This window comes from Pseudoliparis swirei, chromosome 6, assembly GCF_029220125.1.
Source record: "Pseudoliparis swirei isolate HS2019 ecotype Mariana Trench chromosome 6, NWPU_hadal_v1, whole genome shotgun sequence".
In the NCBI taxonomy this organism is placed as follows: Eukaryota; Metazoa; Chordata; class Actinopteri; order Perciformes; family Liparidae; genus Pseudoliparis; species Pseudoliparis swirei.
In genome coordinates, this window is record NC_079393.1 from 28,606,412 (window position 1) to 28,627,878 (window position 21,467).

At 43.8% G+C, this 21,467-nt stretch overlaps 1 protein-coding gene across 1 annotated transcript in view; it reads left to right on the forward strand.

The window, feature by feature from the left end:
- vps4a (vacuolar protein sorting 4 homolog A) overlaps positions 1 to 21,467 on the forward strand; it is a 39,335-nt gene that overhangs the window by 14,831 nt on the left and 3,037 nt on the right. Inside the window, exons 6-9 of the mRNA XM_056417348.1 lie at positions 316 to 464; positions 20,014 to 20,095; positions 20,658 to 20,877; positions 21,209 to 21,349. Coding sequence (XP_056273323.1) covers positions 316 to 464; positions 20,014 to 20,095; positions 20,658 to 20,877; positions 21,209 to 21,349 — 592 coding nt within the window. The remainder of the gene's footprint in view (positions 1 to 315; positions 465 to 20,013; positions 20,096 to 20,657; positions 20,878 to 21,208; positions 21,350 to 21,467) is intronic.

Here is a 21,467-nt window from a genome sequence, read left to right on the forward strand (position 1 = left end):
CACACACAACATACACACACACATAACATACACACACACACATACACACACACATAACATACACACACACAACATACACACACATAACATACACACACATAACATATACATAATATAACATACACACATAACATATACACATAATATACACACACACACATACACACATAATATTAATACACACACATAACATACACACACACAACATACACACACACACATAACATACACACACAACATACACACACACACAACATACACACACACACAACACACACACGCATAACATACACTCACTCACCCCCCCCCCCCCAGGCTGGTGAAGAACCTGTTTGATCTGGCTCGCCAGCACAAGCCGTCCATCATCTTCATCGACGAGGTCGACTCGCTCTGCGGCTCCAGGAACGAGAACGAGAGCGAAGCCGCCCGCCGCATCAAGACGGAGTTCCTGGTCCAGATGCAGGGTGAGAACAATGCAGGGAACGCGTAACAATAGAGGGAACACGTAACAATGGAGGGAACGCGAAACAATAGAGGGAACACGTAACAATAGAGGGAACACGTAACAATAGAGGGAACACTTAACAATAGAGGGAACACGTAACAATAGATGGAACACGTAACAATAGATGGAACACGTAACAATAGAGGGAACACGTAACAATGGAGGGAACGCGAAACAATAGAGGGAACACGTAACAATAGACGGAACACGTAACAATAGAGGGAACACTTAACAATAGAGGGATCGCGTAACAATAGATGGAACATGTAACAATAGAGGGAACACGTAACAATAGAGGGAACACGTAACAATAGAGGGAACACGTAACAATAGACGGAACACGTAATAATAGAGGGAACGCGTAACAATAGACGGAACACGTAACAATAGACGGAACACGTAACAATAGAGGGAACACGTAACAATAGACGGAACACGTAACAATGGAGGGAACGCGTAACAATAGACGGAACACGTAACAATAGAGGGAACACTTAACAATAGAGGGATCGCGTAACAATAGATGGAACATGTAACAATAGAGGGAACACGTAACAATAGAGGGAACACGTAACAATAGAGGGAACACGTAACAATGGAGGGAACGCGAAACAATAGAGGGAACACGTAACAATAGAGGGAACACTTAACAATAGAGGGATCGCGTAACAATAGATGGAACATGTAACAATAGAGGGAACACGTAACAATAGAGGGAACACGTAATAATAGAGGGAACGCGTAACAATAGACGGAACACGTAACAATAGAGGGAACACGTAACAATAGACGGAACACGTAACAATAGACGAAACACGTAACAATAGACGGAACACGTAACAATGGAGGGGACATGTAACAATAGATGGAACACGTAACAATAGAGGGAACGCGTAACAATAGACGGAACACGTAACAATAGACGGAACACGTAACAATGGAGGGAACACGTAACAATAGATGGAACACGTAACAATGGAGGGAACACGTAACAATAGAGGGAACGCGTTACAATAGAGGGAACACGTAATAATAGAGGGAACGCGTAACAATAGACGGAACATGTAACAATAGAGGGAACACGTAACAATAGACGGAACACGTAACAATAGAGGGAACACGTAACAATAGACGGAACACGTAACAATGGAGGGGACATGTAACAATAGATGGAACACGTAACAATAGAGGGAACGCGTAACAATAGACGGAACACGTAACAATAGAGGGAACACTTAACAATAGAGGGATCGCGTAACAATAGATGGAACATGTAACAATAGAGGGAACACGTAACAATAGAGGGAACACGTAATAATAGAGGGAACGCGTAACAATAGACGGAACACGTAACAATAGAGGGAACACGTAACAATAGACGGAACACGTAACAATAGACGAAACACGTAACAATAGACGGAACACGTAACAATGGAGGGGACATGTAACAATAGATGGAACACGTAACAATAGAGGGAACGCGTAACAATAGACGGAACACGTAACAATAGACGGAACACGTAACAATGGAGGGAACACGTAACAATACAATAGACGGAACACGTAACAGAGGAACACGTAACAATGGAGGGAACACGTAACAATAGAGGGAACGCGTAACAATAGAGGGAACGCGTAATAATAGAGGGAACGCGTAACAATAGACGGAACACGTAACAATAGAGGGAACACGTAACAATAGACGGAACACGTAACAATAGATGAAACACGTAACAATAGACGGAACACGTAACAATAGATGGAACACGTAACAATAGAGGGAACGCGTAACAATAGACGGAACACGTAACAATGGAGGGGACATGTAACAAAAGAGGGAACATGTAACAATAGAGGGAACACGTAACAATAGAGGGAACACGTAACAATAGACGGAACACGTAACAATAGATGAAACACGTAACAATAGACGGAACACGTAACAATGGAGGGGACACGTAACAATAGATGGAACACGTAACAATAGAGGGAACGCGTAACAATAGACGGAACACGTAACAATGGAGGGAACACGTAACAATAGACGGAACACGTAACAATAGATGGAACACGTAACAATGGAGGGAACACGTAACAATAGAGGGAACACGTAACAATAGAGGGAACACTTAACAATAGAGGGATCGCGTAACAATAGATGGAACACGTAACAATAGATGGAACACGTAACAATAGAGGGAACGCGTAACAATAGACGGAACATGTAACAATAGACGGAACACGTAATAATAGAGGGAACACGTAATAATAGAGGGAACGCGTAACAATAGACGGAACACGTAACAATAGAGGGAACACTTAACAATAGAGGGATCGCGTAACAATAGATGGAACACGTAACAATAGATGGAACATGTAACAATAGAGGGAACGCGTAACAATAGAGGGAACACGTAATAATAGAGGGAACGCGTAACAATAGACGGAACACGTAACAATAGATGGAACACGTAATAATAGAGGGAACACGTAACAATAGACATAACACGTAACAATAGAGGGAACACGTAACAATGGAGGGAACACGTAACAATAGATCGAACACGTAACAATGGAGGGAACACGTAACAATAGAGGGAACACGTAACAATAGAGGGAACACTTAACAATAGAGGGATCGCGTAACAATAGATGGAACACGTAACAATAGATGGAACATGTAACAATAGAGGGAACATGTAATAATAGAGGAACACGTAATAATAGAGGAACACGTAATAATAGAGGAACACGTAATAATAGAGGAACACGTAACAATAGAGGAACACTTAATAATAGAGGGAACACGAATAATAGAGGAACACGAATAATAGATGGAACACGAATAATAGATGGAACACGTAACAATAGAGGAACACGTAATAATAGAGGAACACGTAACAATAGAGGAACACGTAATAATAGACGGAACACGTAATAATAGACGAACACGTAATAATAGACGGAACACGTAATAATAGGAACACGTAATAATAGAGGAACACGAATAATAGAGGAACACGTAACAATAGAGGAACACGAACAATAGAGGAACACGAATAATAGAGGAACACGAATAATAGAGGACATGTAACAATAGAGGAACACGTAACAGATGGAACAGTAATAATAGAGGAACACGAATAATAGAGGGAACACGTAATAATAGAGGGAACGCGTAACAATAGACGGAACACGTAACAATAGACGGAACACGTAATAATAGACGGAACACGTAACAATGGAGGGAACACGTAACCATAGACGGAACACGTAACAATAGACGGAACACGTAACAATGGAGGGAACACGTAACAATAGACGGAACACGTAACAATAGATGGAACACGTAACAATGGAGGGAACACGTAACAATAGAGGGAACGCGTAACAATAGAGGGAACGCGTAATAATAGAGGGAACGCGTAACAATAGACGGAACACGTAACAATAGACGGAACACGTAATAATAGAGGGAACGCGTAACAATAGACGGAACACGAATAATAGAGGAACACGTAATAATAGAGGAACACGTAACAATAGAGGAACACGAATAACAGAGGGAACACGTAACAATAGAGGAACACGTAATAATAGAGGAACACGTAATAATAGAGGAACACGTAACAATAGATGGAACACGAACAATAGAGGAACACGTAATAATAGACGGAACACGTAACAATAGACGAACACGTAACAATGGAGGAACACGTAATAATAGAGGAACACGTAACAATAGATGGAACACGTAACAATGGAGGAACACGTAATAATAGAGGAACACGTAACAATAGACGGAACACGAATAATAGAGGAACACGTAACAATAGAGGAACACGTAATAATAGAGGAACACGAATAATAGAGGGGAACACGTAACAATAGAGGAACACGTAATAATAGAGGGAACACGTAATAATAGAGGAACACGTAATAATAGAGGAACACGAATAATAGAGGACACGTAACAATAGAGGAACACTTAACAATAGAGGAACAGTAATAATAGAGGAACACGAATAATAGATGGAACACGTAACAATAGAGGAACATGTAACAATAGAGGAACACGTAATAATAGAGGAACACGAATAATAGACGAACACGTAATAATAGAGGAACACGAATAATAGAGGAACACGTAACAATAGACGGAACACGTAACAATAGAGGAACACGAATAATAGAGGGAACACGAATAATAGAGGGGACATGTAACAAAAGAGGGAACATGTAACAATAGAGGGAACGCGTAACAATAGAGGGAACACGTAATAATAGAGGGAACACGTAACAATAGACGGAACACGTAACAATAGACGGAACACGTAACAATAGAGGAACACGTAATAATAGAGGAACACGAATAAGAGGAACATGTAACAATAGATGGAACACGTAATAATAGAGGGAACACGTAACAATAGACGGAACACGTAACAATAGACGGAACACGTAACAATGGAGGGAACACGTAACAATAGACGGAACACGTAACAATAGATGGAACACGTAACAATGGAGGGAACACGTAATAATAGAGGGAACGCGTAACAATACACGGAACACGTAACAATAGAGGGAACACGTAACAATAGACGGAACACGTAATAATGGAGGGAACACGTAATAATAGAGGGAACACGTAATAATAGACGGAACACGTAATAATAGAGGGAACACGTAACAATAGAGGGAACGCGAAACAATAGAGGAACACGAATAATAGAGGAACATGTAACAATAGATGGAACACGTAATAATAGAGGAACATGTAACAATAGAGGAACACGTAATAATAGAGGAACACGTAATAATAGACGGAACACGAACAATAGACGGAACACGTAACAATGGAACACGAACAATAGAGGAACACGTAATAATAGAGGAACATGTAACAATAGATGGAACACGTAATAATAGAGGAACACGTAACAATAGACGGAACACGAATAATAGAGGAACACGTAACAATAGAGGAACAACGTAACAATAGAGGAACACGTAACAATAGAGGAACACGAATAATAGACGAACACGTAATAATAGAGGGAACACGAATAATAGACGGAACACGTAATAATAGAGGAACACGTAACAATAGAGGGAACACGTAATAATAGAGGAACACGAATAATAGAGGAACATGTAACAATAGACGAACACGTAATAATAGAGGAACACGTAACAATAGAGGGAACACGAATAATAGAGGAACACGTAATAATAGAGGGAACACGAATAATAGATGGAACACGAATAATAGATGGAACACGTAACAATAGAGGAACACGAATAATAGATGGAACACGTAATAATAGAGGAACACGAATAATAGAGGAACATAACAATAATAGAGGGAACACGTAACAATAGAGGAACACGTAATAATAGACGGAACACGAATAATAGAGGAACACGTAACAATAGAGGGAACACGTAATAATAGAGGAACACGTAACAATAGAGGGAACACGTAACAATAGAGGAACATGAATAACAGAGGAACACGTAACAATAGAGGAATACGAATAATAGAGGGAACACGTAACAATAGAGGGAACACGAATAATAGAGGGAACACGAATAATAGAGGAACACGAACAAGAGGAACACGTAACAATAGAGGAACACGTAATAATAGAGGAACAGTAATAACAGAGGAACAGTAATAATAGAGGGAACGTAATAATAGAGGAACACGTAATAATAGAGGAACACGTAACAATAGAGGGAACACGTAATAATAGACGGAACACGAATAATAGAGGAACACGTAATAATAGACGGAACACGTAACAATAGAGGAACACGTAACAATAGAGGGAACACGAACAATAGAGGAACACGTAACAATAGACGAACACGAATAATAGAGGAACACGAATAATAGAGGAACACGTAACAATAGAGGAACACGTAATAATAGAGGAACAGAATAATAGAGGAACACGTAACAATAGACGGAACACGTAATAATAGAGGAACACGTAATAATAGAGGAACACGTAACAATAGAGGAACACGTAACAATGGAGGGACACGTAACAATAGATGGAACACGTAATAATAGAGGAACGAATAATAGACGGAACACGAATAATAGACGGAACACGTAACAATGGAGGAACACGTAACAATAGAGGAACACGTAACAATAGATGGAACACGTAACAATGGAGGAACACGAATAATAGATGGAACACGTAATAATAGAGGAACACGAATAATAGAGGAATATGTAACAATAGAGGGAACACGAATAATAGAGGAACACGTAACAATAGACGGAACACGTAATAATAGATGGAACACGAATAATAGAGGAACACGTAATAATAGATGGAACACGAATAATAGAGGAAACGTAATAATAGACGGAACACGTAACAATAGAGGAACACGAATAACAGAGGGAACATGTAATAATAGAGGAACACGTAACAATAGATGGAACACGTAATAATAGAGGGAACACGTAATAATAGAGGGAACGCGTAACAATAGACGGAACACGTAACAATAGACGGAACACGTAACAATAGATGGAACACGTAATAATAGAGAACACGTAATAATAGAGGAACACGTAACAATAGAGGGAACGAACAATAGAGGAACGTAACAATAGAGGAACACGAATAACAATAGAGGAACACGTAACAATAGAGGAACACGAATAATAGAGGAACACGTAACAATAGAGGAACGCGAATAATAGAGGAACACGTAATAATAGACGGAACACGAATAATAGAGGAACACGTAATAATAGAGGGAACGTAATAATAGAGGAACACGTAACAATAGAGGAACACGTAATAATAGAGGAACACGAACAATAGAGGAACACGTAATAACAGAGGAACACGAATAATAGAGGAACACGTAACAATAGAGGAACAGAATAATAGAGGAACACGAATAATAGATGGAACACGTAATAATAGATGGAACACGTAACAATAGAGAACACGTAACAATAGAGGAACACGTAATAATAGAGGGAACACGTAATAATAGAGGAACACGTAATAATAGAGGAACACGTAATAATAGAGGAACACGTAACAATAGAGGGAACACGTAACAATAGAGGAACACGTAACAATAGAGGAACACGTAACAATAGATGGAACACGAATAATAGAGGGAACACGAATAATAGAGGAACACGTAACAATAGAGGAACACGTAATAATAGAGGAACACGTAACAATAGATGGAACACGTAACAATAGAGGAACACAGAATAATAGATGGAACACGTAATAATAGAGGAACACGTAATAATAGAGGAACACGAATAACAGAGGGAACACGAACAATAGAGGAACACGAATAATAGAGGAACACGTAACAATAGAGGAACACGTAATAATAGATGGAACACGTAATAATAGATGGAACGTAATAATAGAGGAACACGAATAACAGAACGTAATAATAGAGGAATACGTAATAATAGACGGAACACGTAACAATGGAGGAACACGAATAATAGAGGAACACGAATAATAGACGGAACACGTAACAATAGAGGAACACGTAATAATAGAGGAACACGAATAATAGAGGAACACGAAACAATAGAGGAACACGTAACAATAGAGGAACACGAACAATAGAGGAACACGTAACAATAGATGGAACACGAACAATAGAGGAACACGAATAATAGAGGAACACGTAACAATAGAGAACACGAATAATAGAGGAACACGTAATAATAGACGAACACGTATAATAGAGGAACACGTAACAATAGAGGAACACGTAACAATAGAGGAACACGTAACAATGACGAACACGAATAATAGATGGAACACGTAACAATAGAGGAACACGTAATAATAGAGGGGAACACGTAATAATAGAGGAACACGTAATAATAGAGGGAACACGTAATAATAGACGGAACACGTAACAATAGAGGAACACGTAAATAGACGGAACACGTAATAATAGAGGAAACACGTAATAATAGACGGAACACGAACAATGGAGGGAACACGAACAATAGATGGAACACGTAATAACAGAGGAACACGAATAATAGAGGAACACGTAACAATAGAGGGAACACGAACAATAGAGGAACACGAATAATAGAGGAACACGAATAATAGAGGAACACATAATAATAGAGGAACGCGTGACAATAGAGGAACACGAATAATAGAGGAACACGTAATAATAGACGGAACACGTAACAATAGGGAACACGAATAATAGACGGAACACGTAATAATGGAGGGACATGTAACAATAGATGGAACACGTAATAATAGAGGAACGTAACAATAGACGGAACACGAATAATAGAGGAACACGAACAATGGAGGAACACGTATAATAGACGGAACACGTAACAATAGATGGAACACGTAACAATGGAGGGAACACGTAACAATAGAGGGAACGCGTAACAATAGAGGGAACACGTAATAATAGAGGGAACGCGTAACAATAGACGGAACACGTAATAATGGAGGGAACACGTAACAATAGAGGGAACACTTAACAATAGATGAAACACGAATAATAGACGGAACACGTAACAATAGATGGAACACGTAACAATAGAGGGAACGCGTAACAATAGACGGAACACGTAACAATGGAGGGGACATGTAACAAAAGAGGGAACATGTAACAATAGAGGGAACACGAATAATAGAGGAACACGTAACAATAGAGGAACACGTAACAATAGACGGAACACGTAATAACAGATGAAACACGTAACAATAGACGAACACGTAACAATGGAGGACACGAATAATAGATGGAACACGTAACAACAGAGAACACGTAACAATAGAGGAACACGAATAATAGACGGAACACGAATAATGGAGGAACACGTAATAATAGACGGAACACGAATAATAGATGGAACACGAATAATGGAGGAACACGAATAACAGAGGAACATGTAACAATAGAGGAACACTTAACAATAGAGGAACGTAACAATAGATGGAACACGAATAGATGGAACACGAACAACAGAGGAACACGAATAACAGACGGAACATGTAACAATAGACGGAACACGTAATAATAGAGGAACACGTAATAATAGAGAACAACAATAGACGGAACACGTAATAATAGAGGAACACTAACAATAGAGGATCACGAATAATAGATGGAACACGTAACAATAGATGGAACATGTAACAATAGAGGGAACGCGTAACAATAGAGGGAACACGTAATAATAGAGGGAACGCGTAACAATAGACGGAACACGTAACAATAGATGGAACACGTAATAATAGAGGGAACACGTAACAATAGACATAACACGTAACAATAGAGGGAACACGTAACAATGGAGGGAACACGTAACAATGAGAACACGAATAATGGAGGGAACACGAATAATAGAGGAACACGTATAATAGAGGAACACTTAACAATAGAGGATCATAATAGATGGAACACGAATAATAGATGGAACATGTAACAATAGAGGAACACGAACAATAGAGGAACACGTAATAATAGAGGAACAGAACAATAGACGGAACACGTAATAATGGAGGGAACACGTAACAATAGAGGGAACACTTAACAATAGAGGGATCGCGTAACAATAGATGGAACACGTAACAATAGATGGAACACGTAACAATAGATGGAACATGTAACAATAGAGGGAACGCGTAACAATAGAGGGAACACGTAATAATAGAGGGAACGCGTAACAATAGACGGAACACGTAACAATAGACGGAACACGTAACAATAGACGGAACACGTAATAATAGAGGGAACACGTAATAATAGAGGGAACGCGTAACAATAGACGGAACACGTAACAATAGAGGGAACACTTAACAATAGAGGGATCGCGTAACAATAGATGGAACACGTAACAATAGATGGAACATGTAACAATAGAGGGAACGCGTAACAATAGAGGGAACACGTAATAATAGAGGGAACGCGTAACAATAGACGGAACACGTAACAATAGACGAAACACGTAACAATAGACGGAACACGTAACAATGGAGGGGACATGTAACAATAGATGGAACACGTAACAATAGAGGAAACAATAGACGGAACACGAATAATAGACGGAACACGTAACAATGAGGAGGAACACGTAATAATAGACGGAACACGTAATAATAGATGGAACACGAACAATGGAGGAACACGTAATAATAGAGGAACTAACAATACAGGAACACGGAACAATAGAGGAACACGTAATAATAGACGGAACACGTAATAATAAGGAACGTAATAATAGAGGTAACATGTAACAATAGACGGAACACGTAACAACAGAGGAACACGTAATAATAGACGGAACACGAATAACAGAGGGAACACGTAAATAATAGATGGAACATGTAACAATAGAGAGAACGCGTAACAATAGACGGAACACGAACAACAGACGGAACACGAACAATGGAGGAACACGTAATAATAGACGAACACGTAACAATAGATGGAACACGACAATGGAGGGAACACGTAATAATAGAGGAACGCGTAATAATAGAGGAACACGAATAGAGGAACACGAATAATAGACGGAACACGAATAAAAGGAACGAATAATAGAGGTAACGCGTAACAATAGACGGAACACGAATAACAGAGGAACACGAATAATAGACGAACACGTAATAATAGAGGGAACACGTAACAATAGGGAACACGTAACAATGGAGGGACATGTAACAATAGAGGAACACTTACAAAGGATTAAATAAGTGGAACCCTGTGGAAAAGTCTGGGAACCCAACAATGGGGCCCGGCCTTTGGGCTTTCCGGGCCCTTTTGGCCGTTTGGGCCCTGGCGGCCTTTGGCCGGGTTTGTGGGCCTGGGGGCCTTCCCCGGGCCTTTGGGCCCCTTGGGCCTTTGGGCCGGGCCCGTTCGGGCCCCTTCCCTGGGTCCGTTGGTTCTTTTCCCTGGGCCGTTCTGGGCCTTTGGGCGTGGGCCTTTCCCGGGGCCGCTTGGGCCGTTCGGCCGTTTGGGCCCGGGTTGGGGGCTGTTCTGGCCGGGTTTTCCGGGTTTTGGCGGGTCTTCGGGCCCCCGGGGCCCGTCCCGTGGCCCCGTTCCTGGGTTTCCCTTTGGTCCTCGTGGCCGGTCCCTGGTCCTCGTGGTTTGTGGTCCTCGTGGTCCTTCGTGGCTCGTGGTCCCTGGTCCGGCTCGTTTGGTCCTGGTCTTGGTCCTCTGGTCCTCGTTCCGTGGTTCTCGTGGTCCTCGTGGTCCTGGCCTGGTCCCCGTGGTCCCCTCGTGGTCTCGTGGCCCTCTGGTTCCCCGGCCTCCTGGCCTGGTCTCGGCCGTGGTCCTTTCCCCCCTGGTCTGTGGCCCCTGGCCCCGTGTCTCGTGGTCCTTGGGCCTCGTGGTCCGTGGTCCTCTGGGTCCTGGCCTCGTGGTCCCTGGCCTGTGGCCCCGGTCCTTGGCTCTGGTCTTCCTGGTCCTCGTGGTCCCCGGGCCTCGTGGTTGCCTCGTGGTCCCCGGTCTCTGGTCCTCCTGGTTCTCGTGGTCCCTCCTGGGCCTCGTGGTCTCCCGGCCCTGGGTCCCTTCGTGGTCCTGTGGTCTCGTGGTCCTCTGGTCTCGTGGTCCCCCCCGGGCCCCCCGGTCCCCGTGGTCCTCTGGTCCTCGTGGTCCCTTTCCCTCGTGGTCCTCGTGGCTCGGCTCGTGTCCCTCGTGGTCTCTGTCCCCCGTCCCGGCCTCGGTCCTCGTGGTCCTCGTGGTTCTCCTGGTTCTCGTGGTCCGTTCTCGTGGTCTGTTCCGGGCCCCGCCTCGTGGCCCCCTGGCCCCGTGGTCTCGTGGTCCCTCGGCCCCGTGGTCCCCTGGTCCTCTGGCCTCGTGGTCCTCTGGTCCTCGTGGTCCCTGGGCCTCTGGTCCTCGGGCCTCCTGGTCCTTGGGGGCCCGTGGCCTGGGTCCCCCCCGGGTCCCTTGGTCTCGTGGTCCCCCTGGCCTCCGGGTCTCGTGGCCCCTGGTCGTCCTGTTCCTCCTGGTCCTCGTGGTTCTGTCCTGTGTTCCTGTTTCCCCCTGGTCCCTCTGGTCCTCGTGGTCCTCGTGGTCTCTCGTGGTCCCTCGTGGTCCCTCGTGGCTCGGCCCCGGTCCCTCGTGGTCTCTGTTCCTTGGTCCTCCTGGTCCTCGGGGCCTCTGGTCTCGTGCCTCTGGTCCTCGTGGTCCTCCTGGTCCCCGGTCCCTCCTGGTCTCTGGGTCCCCCCTGGTCCCTCGTGGTCCCTCGTGGTCCCCTGGTTCCCTCCTCTGGTCTCGTGGTCCCTCCTGGTCCCTCGTGGTCTCCTGGTCCCTCCTGGCCGGTCCCTCGGTTCGGTCCCTCTGGTTTCCCGGTCCTCGTGGTCCCTGTGGTCCCTCGTGGTCCTCCTGGTCCTCATGGTCCTCCTGGTCCTCCTGGTCCTCTGGTCCCTCTGGTCCTTGGTCCCTCGTGGTCCTCTGGTCCTCGTGGCCTCCTGGTCCCCCGTGGTCCCTGTGGTCCTCCTGGTTCCGGTCCTCGGGTCCTCGTGGCCCTTTCTCGTGGTCCCTCCTGGTCCCCTGGTCCTCTGGTCCCTCCTGGTCCCTCTGGTCCCCCGTGGTCCTTCGTGGTCCTCGTGGTCCCTCGTGGTCCCTCCGTGGGCCCTCGGTCCCCCGGTCCCTGGTCCCTCGTGGTCCTCGTGGTCCTCTGGTCCCCGTCCTCCTGGTCCCTCTTTGGTCCTCTGGTCCTCCTGGTCCTCGTGGTCCTCTGGTCTCCTGGTCCCCGTGGTCCCCGTGGTCCTCGTGTCTCTGCCCTTCCGGGTCCTGGTCCCTCGTGGTCCCTCTGGTCCTCGTGGTCTCTGGTCCTCGTGGTCCCCCGGTCCTCGGTCTCGGGTCCCTCGTGGTCTCGTGGTTCCTGGTGGTCCTCGTGGTCCCTGGGTCCCGTGGTCTCGGTGGGTCCCTGGTCTCCGTGGTCCCCGTGTCCTGGTCCCCGGCCGGGTCCTCGTGGGCCTCGGCCCCTGGTTTCCGTGGCTGGGCCCCCCCGGGTCCCCTCCCTCTTTCCCTCCTTGCCTCTCGTGGTTCCCCCCCTCCCCCTCCTTTCCCCCCCTCCCCTCCCCCCCTTTTCCCCCCTTTCCCCCTTCCCCTTTCCCCTTCCCCTGTCCCTCTTCCTCCCTTCTCCTTCCCTTCTCTTTCCCCCCTTCCCCCTTTCCCCTTCCTTTTTTCCCCCCTTCCCCTTTCCCCCTCCCTTCTTCCTTCCCCTCCCCCCCCCTTCCCTCCTCCTCCCTTCCCTTTCCTCCCCCCCTTCCCCCCCTCCCTCTTTTCTTTCCCTCCCTTTCTCCTCTTTTCCCCTTTTCCTTTTTCCCTTTCCCCCCCCTTCTTTCCCTTCCCCCCCCTTTCTTTTCCCTCTTCTTCCTCCTTCCTTCCCCCCCCCTTTTCTCTTTCCTTTTCCACAACCAAACTTTTCCCTCCCCCTTTCCCTTTTTCCCTCTCTCAAACCCCTTTCCTTACCAACCTTTCTCTTTCCCCTTTCACAAAAACAACACCCCACCCTTCACACATACCACATCTCACATTTAAAATACCACATCTACACTCCTTCATTTCCTCATATAACACAACCAATAACACAATATACACACACCAACACACACACACCCTAATACCACAAACACACCATAACAACAACACACACACATAAAAATTATAACACATAATATACACAACCCCAATATACAACACACACTAACAAAACAATCCACAAATACAACCCTCACACATATAAATATAAATTAATATACTAATATACACACATATATAAACAAAAATTTAAAATACATCATAAATACTAAAAATATCACACACATATACACACATAATATAATACAAATAACACACCAACAAACAATAATACACACATAATTTTAACACCAATAATAACAAATAAATAAACAATCCATAACATATATATAATAACAATATCATAACATAATTACACACCATAACACAATAAATAACACACAATAATACATATAATAACACACCATACAATTAACACACATACATACAACACAAAAAACAACAAATCCACAAACCATTTACACAAAAATCATAACCTCCTCCAGGCCTTAAACCTAGTCCAAAACGTCCAACATAACACCTGCCCAACCGGGATATCAACTAAATAAAACAATTAGACAATAGGACCGTACAATAAGGAAACTAAATAGGAACCTAAAAATGAACCTAATAATGGACCGTACAAAGGAACCTTAAAAGGGAAAACCCTATAAAACACGAATAAGAACATAATATAAACTACAAAGAATTAACATAGAGGACAAAAAGAACCCAAAAGGGAAAAATAAAAGGCACAACAAAGGACATAAACACGGAACACGATAATAAACACAACAAGAGGACCGTAAAAACCGTAAAAAAACAGTACAGAGGAACCAACATAACAAACGTAACAAACACGTAATATAAGAACACAAAGAGCCATAACCAAAAACAAATAACAATAAAAGCATACATAATGAATTAAAAAGGACACGTAATAATAGAGAAAGAAAAAAGGAAAACATAGGACCAAAGGGCCAAAAAAGGACCTAAAAGGGACTAAAGAACAATATAAAAATACAATAGAGAACAAACCTAGAAACTAAATAGGAAAGTAAATAAAACACAAATAAAACACTAATAAAGGAAGAAAAAAACCAAACATAATAAAACACGTAACATTGGGAATTTAAATAGAGGAAAACGACAAATGGAACCGTAACAATAGAGGATCACGTAACAATAGATGGAACATGTAACAATAGAGGGAACACGTAACAATAGAGGGAACACTTAACAATAGAGGGATCACGTAACAATAGATGGAACATGTAACAATAGAGGGAACACGTAACATAGAGGAACACGTAACAATAGAGGAACACGTATTTCCAATAGAGAACACGTAACAATGAGCCGGAACACGCGTAACAATGGAGGAGCGGCGTAACAATAGGCGAACATGTAATAGAGAACACGTGGCAATGGGGAACGTAACAATAAACGGAACACGTAACAATAGAAGACACTTAACAATAGAGGATCACGTAACAATAGATGGAACATGTAACAATAGAGAACGCGTAACAATAGAGAACACGTAACAATAGGCAGACACGTAACGTGGAGAGCGTAATAAGGCGGAACACGTAACAATAGAGGGAACACGTAATGGGCGGAGCAGCGTAACAATGGAGGAGCGGCGTAACAATGAAGCGGAACCTGCGTAACAATAGAGGAACGCCTTAATAGAGGGATCGGCGTAACAATAGATGGAACGTATGGCCAATGGAGAACGCGTAACAATGGGGGAACGCGTAACAATGAAACGCGAAACAATAGAGAGCATGGTAATAGAGGAACCGCGTAACAATGAGCGGATGCGTAACAATGGGGAACACTTAACAGGGGATCGCGTAACAATAGATGGAACATGTAATAATAGAGGAACACATGTAACAATAGAGAACACGTAATAGAGGAACAGCGTAATAATAGACGGAACACGTAACAATAGACGGAACAACACGTAACAATAGGCCAGATGAAAGTAACAATAGGCAGACGCAACGTAATAATGGAGGAAACACGTAACAATAGGCGGAACACGATGGAACACGAATAATGGAGGGACAACAACAATAGATGGAACCTGAATAACAGATAGAGGAGCAATGGCAATAGAGGCGGAACGTACGTAATGACGGAACACGTAACAATGGAGGAACACGTAACAATAGATGGAACACCATAACAATGGAGGAACCGCGTAACAATAGAGAGCGTAGTATAATAGACGGCAGCGTAACAATAGAAGAACCGTAATAATAGAGAACAGCGTAATAATAGGGAAATACGTGAATAATAGAGGGAACACGTAACAATAATAGAGGGAACATGTAACAATAGGCAGGAACACGTAACAATAGATGGAACACGTAACAATGAGCGGAACAGATGGAATAATGAACAATGGAGGAGGAATAGACGGAACATGTAACAATAGATGGAACACGTAGCCAATAGAGCAGCGTGACTTAATAGATGGAACACGTAACAATAATAGAACCTGCGTAACAATAACAGCGGAGCAGCGTAACAATAGGCGATCAAAGTAACGTAACAGATAGGCGGAACACGTAATAATGGAGGACGTAATAACCGATGAACCGTAACAATAGAAACCGTAACAATAGGCCGGAAATATCCTTGCGTATTACCAAATAGAGGAAATTAGTAATAAATAGACGCGAACACGAATAATGGAGATGGAACCACGTAACAATAGAGGCCAGACCACGTAACGTGATAGGCGGAACAAGTAACAATAGGACATAACACGTAACAATGGAGAGACACGTAACACGTAATAGAGCATAACAGTAACAATAGAGGAACACGTAACAATAGAGGCGTAACAATAGGCCGGAACACGTAACAATAGAGGGAACACGTAACAATAGAGCGAACGTAATGCATAAGTGAAACAACGTAACAATAAATGAATTCGACAACAATAGAGGAACATGTAACACAGAGGAACACGCGTAACAATAGAGGAACTGCACAACAGTAACAATGGACGGAACACGTAATAATGGAGGGAACACGTAATAATAGACGAGAGAGACACGTAACATAGAGGAACACGTAACAATAGAGGAATGAATAAGAGATGACAACAATAATAGATGGAACACGTAATAATAGAAGGAACATGTAACAATAGAGGAACGCGTAACAATAGAGGGAACACGTAATAATAGAGGGAACGCGTAACAATAGACGGAACACGTAACAATAGACGGAACACGTAACAATAGACGGAACACGTAATAATAGAGAACACGTAATAATAGAGGGAACGCGTAACAATAGACGGAACATGTAACAATAGAGGGAACACTTAACAATAGAGGGATCGCGTAACAATAGATGGAACGCGTAACAATAGATGGAACATGTAACAATAGAGGGAACGCGTAACAATAGAGGGAACACGTAATAATAGAGGGAACACGTAACAATAGACGGAACACGTAACAATAGACGAAACACGTAACAATAGACGGAACACGTAACAATGGAGGGGACATGTAACAATAGATGGAACACGTAACAATAGAGGGAACGCGTAACAATAGACGGAACACGTAACAATAGACGGAACACGTAACAATGGAGGGAACACGTAACAATAGACGGAACACGTAACAATAGATGGAACACGTAACAATGGAGGGAACACGTAATAATAGAGGGAACGCGTAACAATACACGGAACACGTAACAATAGACGGAACACGTAATAATAAAGGGAACGCGTAATAATAGAGGTAACGCGTAACAATAGACGGAACACGTAACAATAGAGGGAACACGTAACAATAGACGGAACACGTAACAATAGAGGGAACACGTAACAATAGAGGGGACATGTAACAATAGATGGAACACGTAACAATAGAGGGAACGCGTAACAATAGACGGAACACGTAACAATAGACGGAACACGTAACAATGGAGGGAACACGTAACAATAGACGGAACACGTAACAATAGATGGAACACGTAACAATGGAGGGAACACGTAATAATAGAGGGAACGCGTAACAATACACGGAACACGTAACAATAGAGGGAACACGTAACAATAGACGGAACACGTAATAATAAAGGGAACGCGTAATAATAGAGGTAACGCGTAACAATAGACGGAACACGTAACAATAGAGGGAACACGTAACAATAGACGGAACACGTAACAATAGAGGGAACACGTAACAATGGACGGAACACGTAACAATGGAGGGGACATGTAACAATAGAGGGAACACTTAACAATAGAGGGATCGCGTAACAATAGATGGAACGCGTAACAATAGATGGAACATGTAACAATAGAGGGAACGCGTAACAATAGAGGGAACACGTAATAATAGAGAACAGAATAATAGACGGAACACGTAATACAGACGGAACGGCAGAATAGAGGGAACGCGTAACAATAGACGGAACACGTAACAATAGACGGAACACGTAACAATAGAGGGAACACGTAATAATAGAGGGAACGCGTAACAATAGACGGAACACGTAACAATAGACGGAACGCGTAACAATAGAGGGAACACGTAATAATAGAGGGAACACGTAACAATGGAGGGAACGCGAAACAATAGAGGGAACGCGTAACAATAGAGGGAACACTTAACAATAGAGGGATCGCGTAACAATAGATGGAACATGTAACAATAGAGGGAACACGTAACAATAGAGGGAACACGTAATAATAGAGGGAACGCGTAACAATAGACGGAACACGTAACAATAGACGGAACACGTAATAATAGACGGAACACGTAACAATGGAGGGAACACGTAACCATAGACGGAACACGTAACAATAGATGGAACACGTAACAATGGAGGGAACACGTAACAATAGAGGGAACGCGTAACAATAGAGGGAACATGTAATAGAGGAACGCTAATAATAGACGTAATAATGTAACAATAGACGGAACACGTAACAATAGAGGGAACACGTAATAATAGAGGGAACACGTAACAATAGACGGAACACGTAACAATGGAGGGGACATGTAACAATAGATGGAACACGTAACAATAGAGGGAACGCGTAACAATAGACGGAACACGTAACAATGGAGGGGACATGTAACAAAAGATGGAACGCGTAATAATAGATGGAACGCGTAACAATAGACGGAACACGTAACAATAGAGGGAACGCGTAACAATAGAGGGAACACGTAACAATTGAGGGAACACGTAACAATAGAGGGAACACGTAACAATAGAGGGAACACGTAACAATAGAGGGAACGCGTAACAATAGACGGAACACGAACAATAGACGGAACACGAACAACAGAGGGAACAGGTAACAATAGAGGAACGCCAGAACAATAGAGGGAACACGTAACAATTGAGGGAACACGTAACAATAGAGGGAACACGTAACAATAGAGGGAACACGTAACAATAGAGGGAACGCGTAACAATAGACGGAACACGTAACAATAGAGGGAACGCGTAACAATAGAGGGAACACGTAACAATTGAGGGAACACGTAACAATAGAGGGAACACGTAACAATAGAGGGAACACGTAACAATAGAGGGAACGCGCTTAATAGGCGAACACGGAACACGTAACAATAGACGGAACACGTAACAATAGAGGGAACAGGTAACAATAGAGGGAACAGGTAACAATAGAGGGAACACGTAACAATAGACGGAACACGTAACAATAGACAGAACACGTAACAATAGAGGGAACACATAACAATAGACGGAACACGTAACAATAGACAGAACACATAACAATAGAGGGAACACGTAACAATAGAGGGAACACATAACAATAGACGGAACACGTAACAATAGACAGAACACATAACAATAGAGGGGTCATCCTGCCTCACACGGGGCTCTCTGGTTTTTAGGTGTGGGAAACAACAACGACGGCATCCTGGTGCTGGGAGCCACCAACATCCCCTGGGTGCTCGACGCCGCCATCCGCAGGAGGTCAGAGGTCACTCTAATACTCCTCGTGTTCACCCTGACTAGATGAACAGGTCAGAGGTCACTCTAATACTCCTCGTGTTCACCCTGACTAGATGAACAGGTCAGAGGTCACTCTAATACTCCTCGTGTTCACCCTGACTAGATGAACAGGTCAGAGGTCACTCTAATACTCCTCGTGTTCACCCTGACTAGATGAACAGGTCAGAGGTCACTCTAATACTCCTCGTGTTCACCCTGACTAGATGAACAGGTCAGAGGTCACTCTAATACTCCTCGTGTTCACCCTGACTAGATGAACAGGAGGTCAGAGGTCACTCTAATTCTCTCCATGAGGAGAGCTTGTGACATTAGCTTCACCGCTAACGGCGCTCACATTGAGGCTCTACGCTCTAACAAATATTCTTCTGTGAATGTAAATAAAAGCGTTCTCGTGATGTAGATTTCAACCAACCGAGCATGCAGGTGGTCATCCACTGGGGAAGCCTCTGATTTGATATGAACGCAGCCTTCAGTGTGGCACTGGGTCGATGAAGGCCTGACCGGTGTGCCCCGCCCCCCTCAGGTTTGAGAAGCGTATCTACATCCCTCTGCCGGAGGAGCCGGCCCGCTGCCAGATGCTCCGCCTCCACCTCGGCAACACGCCGCACAGCCTGAGCAACGCCGACCTGCGGCAGCTCGCCCACAAGACGCGCGGATACTCCGGCGCTGACATCAGCGTCATCGTGCGGGACGCCCTGATGCAGCCGGTCAGGAAGGTCCAGTCTGCCACCCACTTCAAGAAGGTGAGCGCACCAGAACCCCAAGAATCTGACCCGTATTGACCCGTATTGACCCTTATTGACTCTAATTGACCCGGATTGACCCTTATTGACCCGTATTGACCCTTATTGACCCTTATTGACCCGTATTGACCCTAATTGACTCTTATTGACCCTTATTGACCCTAATTGACTCTAATTGACCCGTATTGACCCTAATTGACTCTTATTGACCATTATTGACTCTTATTGACCCTCATTGAACCCTATTGACTCTTATTGACCATTATTGACCCTTATTGACTCTTATTGACCCTCATTGAGCCTTATTTCCTCCTCGTTCTTGCTCCCTCAGGTTCCCGGTCCCTCTCGGAGCAACAGCCAGGTGATGGTGGACGACCTCTTGACCCCGTGTTCCCCCGGTGACCCCGCCGCCATCGAGCTGACATGGATGGACGTGCCTAGTGATAAGCTGCTGGAGCCCATCGTGTGCATGGTGAGACACACACACACACACACACACAGGACTGACGACGCAGTGCTGGGTCTAGTCGTTTCAAACAAAGTGATGAAGAGTCCCCACTCTGAAGAGGACGAAGAGTGTTTCCTGCACG